We start from the raw sequence: 11,361 nt of genomic DNA, 5'->3' as shown, positions 1-11,361 counted from the left end.
GCTTTTCTCAGCAGCAGAGTGGCCTGCACAGTGCCTTTGCCCACCTGCAATCACAGCCTCCAAGGATGGGCTCTAACAAGGCCATGGGGAGGCTTTCTCAGCCATGGCCCTCAGTGGGGCCAATTATCGCTTCCAGGGACTCTGGGGTTTGCTTCTGACTTGGTGTTCTTGAGAGGTTTCTTAGCCGCCTCTCATGACCTGAAGTGCACAGCACCACAGACACCCTGGGCTCATGACGAGGCAGAAAGCCCTGACAAGCCATGTCTCTTCCGTCAGGGACATCTGCTCTTCAGGGCTCCTGCACTTCATGAGGTAAGTTTCAGCAGTACAGTTAAAGAGGAAGGCAGGCAATGAGCACTTTGATGAAGAGACAGAAGACTTGTCCAATTGCTCTTGATGCAGAGTGTCCCCCGAGGAGGTGTGGCCAGGTGGGAAAAGCAGTCCCTGGAGCTAAACACTGCGTGGACAGCCTTGCTCCTCACCTCTCCAGCCCCGCTATTTCTCTCCTCAGCCCCATGGCACTTCCTTCACTTGACATCAGACTTCTCCAACCAGCTCTAGAGATGAATACTGCAGGTTCTTTGCAGCAATTACTACCTGCTTCCCTTAGAGACCTGTGTGTAAATAGGAATAGAACATGTTGTTTTTTAAGTAGTGGAAAAAATAATACTAATTAATAAATAATGAACTACACTTCTCAGCTGTGTTATGGTTAGTTCAAGCAGGTCCCCATGAGATTCATCACCACAACTGAAGTGTTGCCTATAGGGAGTATTAGGGAGGCTACTGAAAGGCAGTCAAACTTTAACTCCTTGAAACTCAAAGCAGAAACTAGGTAGGTGAGAGGGACAGGTGTGTTCAAAGAGGAAGAGGAGGAGGGCATCTGAAGATTAACTTCTTTATCCATAGCTGTAAGTCAGAAAACCAGGACATCAGTCTATTACAAACTTCTTGAAATCCATAGAAGGTGTTGACCTTCTGGATCTCATGCAAAATATTATTATGTTTCCAAATCTCTTGGAAGTTGGTATAAATTCTTCCACTTTCATCTACATACACGCAACTGGGGTTAACAATAGTACAGAGTCCACCTTGATATGCCAACTTCATATCTAATGCCATTCTATTTTGCACAGCTATAGGGGGCATTTCTGGAAGGTCTTCCTGCAAAACATTTATGGCATCTGCAGTGTCCTTGGCCATCTCTTCCATTACTTCAGATCTCTTTATCACTGCCTTTCCCAATTCAGTAGCCCCTAACCAAGGAATAAACCACCAAGCAAAAGAGTGAAACCCAGTGAGTCTTTCTGTAAGGGGTGGTTGAATCTGCCTATATCTCCGCAGGTAAGTTGTTCACCACCGATTGTTGTCCAATGTCTCAGTTACAGGCATATCAGGAAAAATCCCTCCCCACTTGCCTGACCATCTCAGTGGCAACGCTTTTTGTGCTACACTGCCACGTACCCAACACCACCCAGTGCCCAGTGGAACATTTCAGTAGTTACTCATGGTTAGTTCTGACAGGTTCATTAATGGCATTGAGTGATCACAATGTGGGTAGGGCCCCACAAAGACCAGGGTTCCATTTTGGTGTGTCACGGCTTCATTGGTAGTAACACACTTCACACTGAGTGTGGATTCAATATTGTCCAGGTCTGGAGGTCAGTCTCATTCCAATGAATGTATTTTGGTCTTACCCACAAGTTATTCCCACTAGTGTCAGATGGGGTGGGGATACCAGCTAGAGGAATTCCTGCATGAGCGTATTTAGGGAAATGGGTACATACCCAACAATCACTCTTCTTAACAACATTAATCGATCCTTCCACCATTTTCAAATGAGTATTCCATGTCCATGAGTCCTCCTGATCCCACCCAAGTTGAGAATTCAGCATATCACATCACAGGCCAAATTCTATATATCTGTAAAATATGTTTCAACATATATCTACAAAGGAGAGACAAGTAGCAGACTCCAACTTCCCTGTAGACAGCTCAATCTTACCTAGGGTCTTATTTCAGTCATTCACTTTTATATTGTCTGGCAATAATGCAAGATACCAAACCTAGAACTTCATGACTCTGGAGGTAGTTTCAAGCATAAAGGTTTTTCTTGCTTGACGTTTCATTCTGGTGATGTGACTGGTCAAACCCTGCTACGGCACACCATGGAGTGAGTACTTCAGGCTTGACAGCAGTGTAGGTGGTGAGAAAAATCTGGAAGGGTCCTTTCCACTTCTCTTTCAACTGTTCATCCAACCACGTCCTCATAAACACCCAAATCCAGGTTGGTATTGATGTACAGTTATGTCCAGGGACAGGGGTGTGCTCACAGTGTCATACCTGTGGAGAGAGGACAGGAACTTTCCTAGAGAGAGAACATACTCTTTAAAATCATGTTTCCTAACTTATTTCGGGATTCACTCCTGTTTCTGTCACCTGGCAAGGTTTACCATATATAATTTCCAAAGGACCAACTCTCTCCTTACTTTCAGGCTGGATCCTGTATCCGTAGCAATGCTGAGGGAAAAGCATGACTGCTTTATCTGAGGTTCATGGCAAATTTTACTCATCTGTCTCTTCAGGCTTTGCTTCATTTTTTCTACTTTCCCTCTTGATTGAGGTCTCCATGGGGTGTGGAGATCCCATTTTACCCCTCCTAGTTTAACTAAAAGGTGAAGGGCTTCTGCTACCAAGTGTGGACCCCTGCCCGAAGAAAGTCCTATGGATATCCCAAATCTCAGTATTATCTCTTAACTAACACTTATGGTACTTCTTATTGGTGCAGCGAGGGAAAGCTTTTGGCCAGCCTGAAAAGGCATCTGCAATTACTCTGACACCATTTGGCTGCAGTAATTTGGAAAAGTCTATTTACCAGTAAACTCCTGGGCTGTTTCCTCTCTTTGTCACCCCTGGAAAAGGTCTTTGGGGTATGTGAGTATGACTAAAAAGTCCTTGACTTAGTATAAACATCACCCAGCAACAACTGAAAACGTCAGTGCGGTTATAGCATTGTTCTCAAATCAGAGCCAAAACAGTCTTAGGGTTAAGTCTTAAGGTTAAGCCTTAGGGTTCAGCCTTAAGATTAAGTCTTAAATTTAAGTCTTAGGGTTAAGTCTTTAGGTTAAGTCTCTAAGGTGTAGTCTTAGGGTTATGTCTTAGACTTAAGTCTCAGGGTTAATTCTTAGGGTTAAGTCTTAAATTAGGATTCAGTCTTAGGGTTCAGTCTTAGGGTAAAGTCTTATTGTTAAGTCTCAGGGTTAATACTTAGGTTTAAGTCTCAGGGTTAAGTCTTAATGTAGAGTCTTAAGGTTTGGTCTTATGGTTAAGTCTTAAATGTAAGTCTTATGGTTAAGTCTTAGGCTTAAGTCTTAGGGTTAAGTCTTAGGGATAAGTCTTAGGGTTAAGTCTTAAGGTTAAGTCTCAGGGTTAAGTCTTGGGGTTGAGTCTTAAGGTTTGGTCATAGGGTTAGGTCTTAAAGTTAAGTCTTAAGGTTAAGTCTTAGGGTTAAGTCTCAGGGTTAACTCTCAGGGTTAAGTCTCGGGTTAACTCTCAGGGTTAAGTCTTATGGTTAAGTCTCAAGGTTAACTCTCCGGGTTGAGTCTTAAGGTTGAGTCTTATAGTTGAGTCTTAGGGTTAAGTCTTAAGGATAATTCTTAGGGTTAAGTCTCAAGGTTAAGTCTTAGGGATAAGTTTAGGGATAAGTACCAGGGATAAGTCTCAGAGTTAAGTCTCAGGGATAAGTCTGATGGATAAGTCTCAGGGTTAAGGCTCAGGGTTGAGCCCTAAGGTTGAGTCTTAAGGTTGAGTCTTATAGTTGAGTCTTATGGTTGAGTCTTAGGGTTAAGCTGTCTTAAGGATAAGTCTTAGGGATAACTCCCAGGGATAAGTCTCATGGTTAAGTTTCAAGGTTAAGTCTCAAGGTTAAGTCTCAGGGTTGAGTCTTAGCGTTAAGTCTTAACGTTAATCCTTAGGGTTAAGTCTCAGGGTTATGTCATAAGGTTATGTCTTAAGGTTAAGTCTTAGGGTTCAGTCTTAGGGTTAAATCTTAAGGGTAAGATTTAAGGTTAAGTCTTATATTTAAGTTTTAAATTTAAGTTTTAAATTTAAGTCTTTGGGTTCAGTCTTAGGGTTAAGTCTTAGGGTAAAGTCTTAAGGTACAGTCTTAGCGTTCAGTCTTAGGGTTAGGTCTCAGGGATGAGTTACAGGATTATGTCTCAGGCTTAAAGTCTCAGGGTTACGTCTCAGGGTTAATTCTCAAGCTTAAGTCCCAGGGTAAAGTGTCATGGTTAAGTCTCAGGGTTAAGTATCAGGGTTGAGTCTTCATGTTTTGTCTTAGGGTTGTCTTAAAGTTAAGTCTTAGGCTTAAGTCTTAGTGTTAAGTCTCGGGGTAATGTCTCAAGGTTAAGTCTTAAGGATTGGTCTTAAGGTTGAGTCTTAAGGTTTGGTCTTATGGTTAAGTCTTAAAGGTAAGTCTTATGGTTAAGTCTTAGGGTTATGTCCTAGGAATAAGTCTCAGGGTTAGGTCTTAAGGTTTGGTCTTAGGATTAGGTTTTAATGTTAAGTCTTTAGGTTAAGTCTTAGGGTTAAGTGTCAGGGTTATGTATAGGGTTAAGTCTCGGGTTAAGTCTTATGGTCACGTCTCAAGGTTAAGTCTCAGGGTTGAGTCCTAAGGTTGAGTCCTAAGGTTGAGTCTTAAGGTTGAGTCTTATGGTTGACCCTTAGGGTTAAGTCTTAAGGATAAGTCTTAGGGATAACTCCCAGGGATAAGTCTCATGGTTAAGTTTCAAGGTTAAGTTCCAGGATTAAGTCTCAGGGTTGTGTCTTAAGGTTTGGTCTTAGGGTTAGGTCTTAAGGTTAAGTCTTAGGGTTAAATTTTAGGGTTAAATCTCAGGGATAAGTCTCAGGGATAAGTCTCTTGATTAAATCTTAAGTCTTAGGGTTAACTCTCAGGGTTAAGTCTTAAGGTTGAGTCTTAAGGTTTGATCTTATGGTTAAGTCTTAAAGATAAGTCTTATTGTTAAGTCTTAGGCCACTCTCCATAACCTTTGAACGATCATGATGGGCAGAGGTGCTTGAGGACTGCAATACAGCAAGTCCACCTAGACTAGAGGCTTTCCAAACTGCCTGACAGAAGATGTGTATGGAGAACCTAAGGATGCCTAAAGAGAATGAGCAGACAGGGGGGTGCAATGAAAACTGGTTGAACAGATGGGCCCAGAAGCTGCTGGCCTGTGGCACCAAGTCTGGGGGGAGGCCAGGATCCAGTGGTGAAGCCCAGGGCAAGGGGCACTGCCAGCAGGCGGAGGGAGATGGTCCTTGCCCCCTGCCCTGTCCTGCTCAGGGCTCCCCCGGGCAAGGCAGGGCCGGCCATACTGGAGAGGGCCCCAGCCCCGCCCCCCCAGGCCCCGCCCACTTTCCGTTGGGCTCAGACCGTTGGTCACGGGGAGCCCACGGCCACCACAGGCAGCAGGGCAGAGCCGTGCTGGCACGCAGCGGCGCTGGCAGGAGGCAGCCTCTGGCCCAGCAGCGCTGCCACAGCACCAGCACCCCGCTTCCCAGCCTCCCCGTCGCCGGCTGGGCCCCCTCCTCGCTGCACGGCCAGGGCCCTCCTCTCCCGGGCAGGATGGGCCAGGCCAGCTGCTGCTGCGGCTCCAGGTGGGCTCCCCCCGGGCTCGGGGACACGCGGGCACAGCTGGGCCACGCAGCACTGGCGTTGCTCATGCCTGCCGCTCTCTGCTCTGCAGGGAGGCTCTTAGCAACGCCGCGCCGGTGCTGAGCACAGACGTGCGGCTGACCCGGGGCCGCAAGAGGAGCGAGAGATGCCTTCTGCTCCTCCATGAGGAACTGGTGGTGGCCAAATTGCAGTAAGACCCTGAGAGCCCAGATCCTTCCCCCCAGCCCCAGCCCATTGACCAGGGCAGGGACACCCTGGCACCAGCCCCAGGCCCCGGCCCCTCAGTGCTGGAGGCACCAATGTCCATCCCAAGGGCAAGTGGGGGACAGGGCTCTGCGCGTGGTGACCCAGCCCAAGGAGTCCCCCTCCAGCTCAGTGCCCGCCTCTGCTTTCTGCAGACATGGCACCAGCTCTGCCTGGTGCTGGACCAGCTGTGGGTGCTCAGCAGCGGGAAGGAGGCTGTGGGGCAGGATGGCCAGGATGAGGAGGAGGAAGGCAGCCGTGAGGGCAGGCCCTCCGTCATCCTCGCCTGGCCCACCGGCTCCTGCATCACCACTTTTGGGTGAGTCGTGGTGCCACGTCCCGTGGTCGGGCAGGAGAAGTTCCCAGCCATGCCGACGCCATCCCATGAATACTGGCCTCTGCCTTGCGTGCAGAGCCTGGGCAGGGAGCAGGCAGCTCGGCGGCAGGGAGGGAGGGATGGGGGGGCCTTTCCCCGTCTTGCATCCCCTGGCCACCTTTTGGTCCCCAGAAGGGAAGGGCAAAAACAGCTGCTCAGGCAGGACAGAGTGACCCAGGGCTTGGGCAGCAACTCTGTCCCATCCCATGCGGCTTCCTCCTGCCCCTGTGTCCTTCCCCATGGGGCAGCGCTATGGAGGCACCTGCCTCTGCCCAGGGCTGGGGGCAGCAGGGCCTGACGCTGTGTCTCCTCTCTTTCTGCAGCTCCCAGACACTGAAGGAGCTGTGGGTGGCCACACTGCTGGGGTAAGCCAGGGGAATGCTCCAGGAGCAGCTGGACGGATAGGGGAACACAGCCCCCAGCTGGGGACAGGTGCCCCTGTGGCTGCAGGCAGCTCTCGGGCACAGCTGCTTGACAAGAGAGAAGCAATGGCTTGGGGCTCACCCAGCTCTCTCCCTCTCGCTTCCTGGTTCACAGGCCACCAGAAAGAGACAAGAGAGCCTGAGTGACCCGTCTGCTATCGATCAAGCTCCTGGAGAAGGAGCTGAGCTGCCACCCCGTGAGTGTCTCTCTGCTCTGGGCTCTGTCCCTGAGCACTGCTCCTGCAGCTGAGCATCAGAGCCATCACTGCTCATCTTCTTTGCCTCCTTCTCTGTCACCCAGTGGAGGACACTGCCTGCCAGGAGCCTGGAGAGGCTGATGGAGGCACAGGCAGAGGTGAGAATGGCTGCCTTTCACCCATCTCTGGCTGTGCTGGGACGTGCAGCGAGTGGGGTGACCGTGTGCAGGAGGGAAGGGGGGTCCCACAGTACCACTCCACAGCAGAGGGGGTTGGGGAGACACCAGGAACGCTGGTATGTACTGGCTGGCTGGCAGAGCTGGGAGGAAACCTGCTGCACGGGGCAGAGAGCCTGGGAGGGCATAGGGTCCCGGCTCTGCCATGCTCAGGCTGCTGGTGCCAGGAGGCAGCTCACCGGTGGCCCTTTCTGCTGTGGGGCTGCTCTGCAAGTGCAGCCTGATTCTTGGTTCTTGCAGGCTCATCCCAAGCAAGGGCCTCCAACAGCCCCATCTGCAAATGCAGGGGGACTTTGCCGCATGCCAGGTGAGTTTGGGAAAGAAAGGCAACCTCCTGCGATGGATTGAGCTGTGCTCGCTTGTCACCTGAGTGTCGCCATGCAGGTTGGGCACCCCACAGGAGGGCACCACCTGGACCAGCAAGGACACCCACTGGACAGCAGCTGCTGGACAAGCTTCTGCAGGACATGGAGTGCCTGCTGCTGCCCACAGCTTGCAGGAGGGCAGGGCAAGGGCTGGGACAGGCTGTCCTGGTGGCACACCAGCTCTTGGCAGCCTCCAAGCCACAGCTGCTGAGCCGGAGCCGCGGTCCCAGCTGCTGGCTCCCTGCCTGACCTGCCACACCACACAGCATCATGCTGTGGGCAGGACAGAGCCGGGCAGGCTCTGGGACTGCTGGCCTGGGGGACTCCATTGATGGTGTCTTACTCTGTTTTCTTTTGCAGCAGGAGGGAACAGCAGCAGCAGGAGAAGCAGGAGGATGGGGCTGCCCTGGCCCTTTGCTCTACGGCACACCCCGGCCGCTGCCCAGGCACCAGGGCAGGCAGGCTCTGGCTGCAGCAGGGCACTCTTTGGGCAGCCTCTGGCAGCCCTCTGTGGGGAGGACAACACGCTGCCCCGGCCCATCCAGGTAAGCCAGCCTGGACACAGGGTCCCCAGCCCCCCACCCAGTCCACAGGCAGTGTCCCCTGGCTCCAGGTACCAGGGAATTGGGCTCTTTGCCCATGGCTCACGCTTTTCTGCTCCCAGCCCCTTTGCAGGAGGACAGAGCCCAGTCTGGGGAAGAGCTCTGGCCCTGGCCACTGCTGTTGCAGGGCAGATCCTCAGCCAAGCCACTGTCCTGCATCTCTTGCAGGAGCTGCTGGCTGTCCTGCACCAGGAAGGACCGATGACGGAGGGGATATTCTGCAGAGCTGCCAGGGGCACAGAACTTCGGCAGCTACAGGAGGCCCTGGACCGCGGCACGGACGTCGACATGGGAAGCCAGCCTGCACTGCTGCTGGCCGTCATCTTGAAGATGAGCGCTTCTGAGCTGCAGCTGGAGTAGGTCCTGGCTGGCCTGCAGCGTTCAAAGGCTCACCTGGAGCCCTTGGCATTGCAGGACTTCCTGCGAAGCATCCCCAACAAGCTCCTTGTCGTCGACTTCTACGAGGACTGGATGTCAGCCATGGAGAGGGCCAGCAAGCAGGCCAAGGTGGAAGAGCTGAAAGCGTAAGTGTGGGCAGCAGCCTGCCTCTTGAGCAGGGACCGGGAGAGTTCTGGGACCTGCCTGCAAAGGCACGGGCCCCTCAGAAAGCTGTCTTTTCGGGCAGCTCGCTGTTGCTGGCGTGGGGTTGCTTTTCAGGAGAAAGGGCATTGACAGGGAGCCTTCCCTTGCGTGGCCTTGGGTGCAATCAGGAGCTGGGAAGCAGCACTGTGCTTCCTTCCCAAAGCTCAGGAGCCCTGGCCGCTGGATGAGAGCACCTGCACAGCTCACAGCACGACCCGCCTGGGGCCAGCTGCAGGGAGGGCTGTGGGCACCCTCTGCTTCATCAGCCTTGTCTTCCTCAACCCTCAGGGTAGCAAACAAGTTGCCTGCGGCCAACCTCCTCCTCCTGAAGCAGCTGATGGCCCTCCTGCAGCACATCAGTCACAATGCAGCCACCTGGCGTCTGTGTTGGGCCCAACCTGCTGAGCCCACCCAACGAGGACCTGCTCCCACTTGACCGTACCGGCAGTGACCCAGAAGGTACGCTGCATCCAGCAGCTGGCTGCTGCCTTCGTGGCCCATTGGAGCTTGGCTGTTGAGAGGTCCCTGGCTGCCTCCTCCCTTGAGCCAATGCTGGTGGGCTGGGTGCCTGGAGGAGCAACCCCCCAGCCACAGCGTCTGCACAGACGAAGGGTCAGCAGTGGGAAAGGCTGCTTGACACGTCTGCAGGCACCTGGCTTGAGACCAAAGCTTTGATATCTGCAGGTGAACGTGCTGGTGGAGTTTGTGATTGAAAACTGCGGGGACATCTCTGGGGAGGAGGCAGCTGGCCTCTCACCTCCATCAGCCGAGGAGGTGCCAGCACCCATGGACAGGTGCACAGGTATGAGGAGGGGCTGAGGCTGGTCACAGACACTGGGGCTTGTGATGCTAGAAACATCAATGCTGAAAAGACAGGTGGTGTAGGGCTTGGGTGGGCTTTTCTTGAGATGTTCTTGACTTCCAAGAAGTCACTTTGCTGAACCTGCTTTTGCTTTCCAGAGCTGCAGTTGGAAGAGCAAAGTGGCCCTGCAGGCACAGCAGAGACCCAGCATCCAGCATCCTTTCTGGAGGCATCCACCTCTCTGCTGGATGTCAACACAGCAGCTGGGGGGAGACACAGGGGCAGAGCCCGAAGTGGCAGAGGTACGGCAGCTCCACAGACACTGGGACAACATGTCTCAGGTGGGACAGTAGTTTCCCAGGAGGCCAAGCAGCTGCTGGGCCTCCTCCATGCAGCTGCTCTCTGGTGCCTTTGGGGTTCCTCATCTCCCCCCCAGACTGGTATGTGTTAAGGAAAACTGGAAAGGTTTTTTCTTTAATGCATTAGGCATTTGCTTAACCAAACAAAATACCTAGAAATACCCACAAAAGGACAGAAAGGAGTAGCTGCCAACTTGAGAGGGCTTTTGCTCAGATCCTACTCCATCGCAGCTTCATCAAGTCTAGTCTGGGTCGGGTGGCCTGTGCAAAATGTGGATGATGCAAACCAGCATCTCCTCTGTAGAGCTAAGATGGCAATTTGGCAATCAGGCCCTTACTACCCCAGGCTGTCTCTTGCCACCTGTTACCTCCCAAATTTCTGGTTTAGGCACCTCGAGCTCTGCCTCCAGGCACCCCCGAGGGTACGGCAGAGTCCCTGGCATGCCTGCAACAACCGACCAGCCTGCCCGAAGAAACCAAGTAGGAAGAGCTCCCTTCTGAGAGCTCACTGCAGGGGCTTGTGGCTTTCCCCATCTCATGACGCTGTGCGATGGAAAGTATTGCAGGCTCCCACCAGGAGAAGGAAAACTCAAGGAAAAGAAAGAGAAAAGAAATCCGGGCAGAGGAGAGGGAAAGCAAAGCAGAAAGAAAAAGGAGAAGAGAGGAAGTAATTTTGCTGACCGAAACCGGAGAAAATGCAGGAAGGTGCAGCAGGTCAGGAAGGCCACGTGCGTACCAGGCACTGCTGCCCATCTTTCCCAAGTCTGAACACGGCCCTAAGTCAGCCCAGCTGGCTGGCAAGGGCTGGCAAGGGCTGGTGCTGAGCAGGGTTTGGGATGAGCCCCCCGGCAGCTCCCCAGAGGCTCCCCGTCGAGCCCTGCTGCGTGGCATAGGGGCACTGTCAGCATCCCTGTGCGCGCACAGCTCTCTAGGGGCATTACCCTTGGGGATAAGGCCCCTAGTGGAGGCCAGCAAGAGCTGTCCCTTCTGGGCCATGAACAATTCCTCAGAAACAGTGTTCCCCAAAGAGGGGGGAACCAAATCCTGCCTCTTCCTGCCTCTAGGGGTTTATCAGAGCTTTCTGACTCTGTCTTTGCAGGGGCTCACTGATTTTCACCGGCTGAACAGCTGTGACTCCTGGGCCCTGCAGCTGGTGTTGACAATAAAAGAATCTTTTCCCTTTCCTGACTGTGTCTGCCATAGGGTCTTCTGGAGTGGGGAGCACTTGTGCTGGGGTGGACCCTCTCGGGGAGGAGTTTGGGATCGTCCCTTGCCCCAGCACCCTTTCCAGCGGGCATTGGGGCTGAGCTGAGGGGCTTTAGGAGCGAAAGCAAAACACAGAGCCACACAGGAGGGGGGGTGGAAGGGACCTGTGGAGGTCCTCTGGGCCAAGCCCTCTGCTCGAGCAGGCTCACCTCGAGCAGGTTGCTGAGAACTGTGTGCCCTTGGTCTTTGAAGATCTCCAAGGACAGAGACTCCACAACCTCCTTGGACAACCTG

General features: G+C 52.8%; 1 protein-coding gene across 1 annotated transcript; it reads left to right on the top strand.

The window, feature by feature from the left end:
* Nucleotides 1-232: 232 nt before the first annotated feature.
* On the top strand, nt 233-10,971 carry LOC129736185 (T-cell activation Rho GTPase-activating protein-like). The gene is made up of 7 exons (XM_055711988.1): nt 233-312; nt 5,748-5,867; nt 7,995-8,061; nt 8,287-8,421; nt 8,506-8,634; nt 9,385-9,502; nt 10,961-10,971. The coding sequence occupies exons 1-7, from the start codon at nt 233-235 to the stop codon at nt 10,969-10,971; spliced, it is 660 nt and encodes a 219-aa protein (XP_055567963.1).
* The last annotated feature ends 390 nt before the right edge of the window (nt 10,972-11,361 follow it).

This window comes from Falco cherrug, chromosome 5 (assembly GCF_023634085.1).
Source record: "Falco cherrug isolate bFalChe1 chromosome 5, bFalChe1.pri, whole genome shotgun sequence".
NCBI classification, from domain to species: domain Eukaryota; kingdom Metazoa; phylum Chordata; class Aves; order Falconiformes; family Falconidae; genus Falco; species Falco cherrug.
Note: the sequence above shows the minus strand (reverse complement) of the source record. Positions and strands in the feature narration are given on the sequence as shown.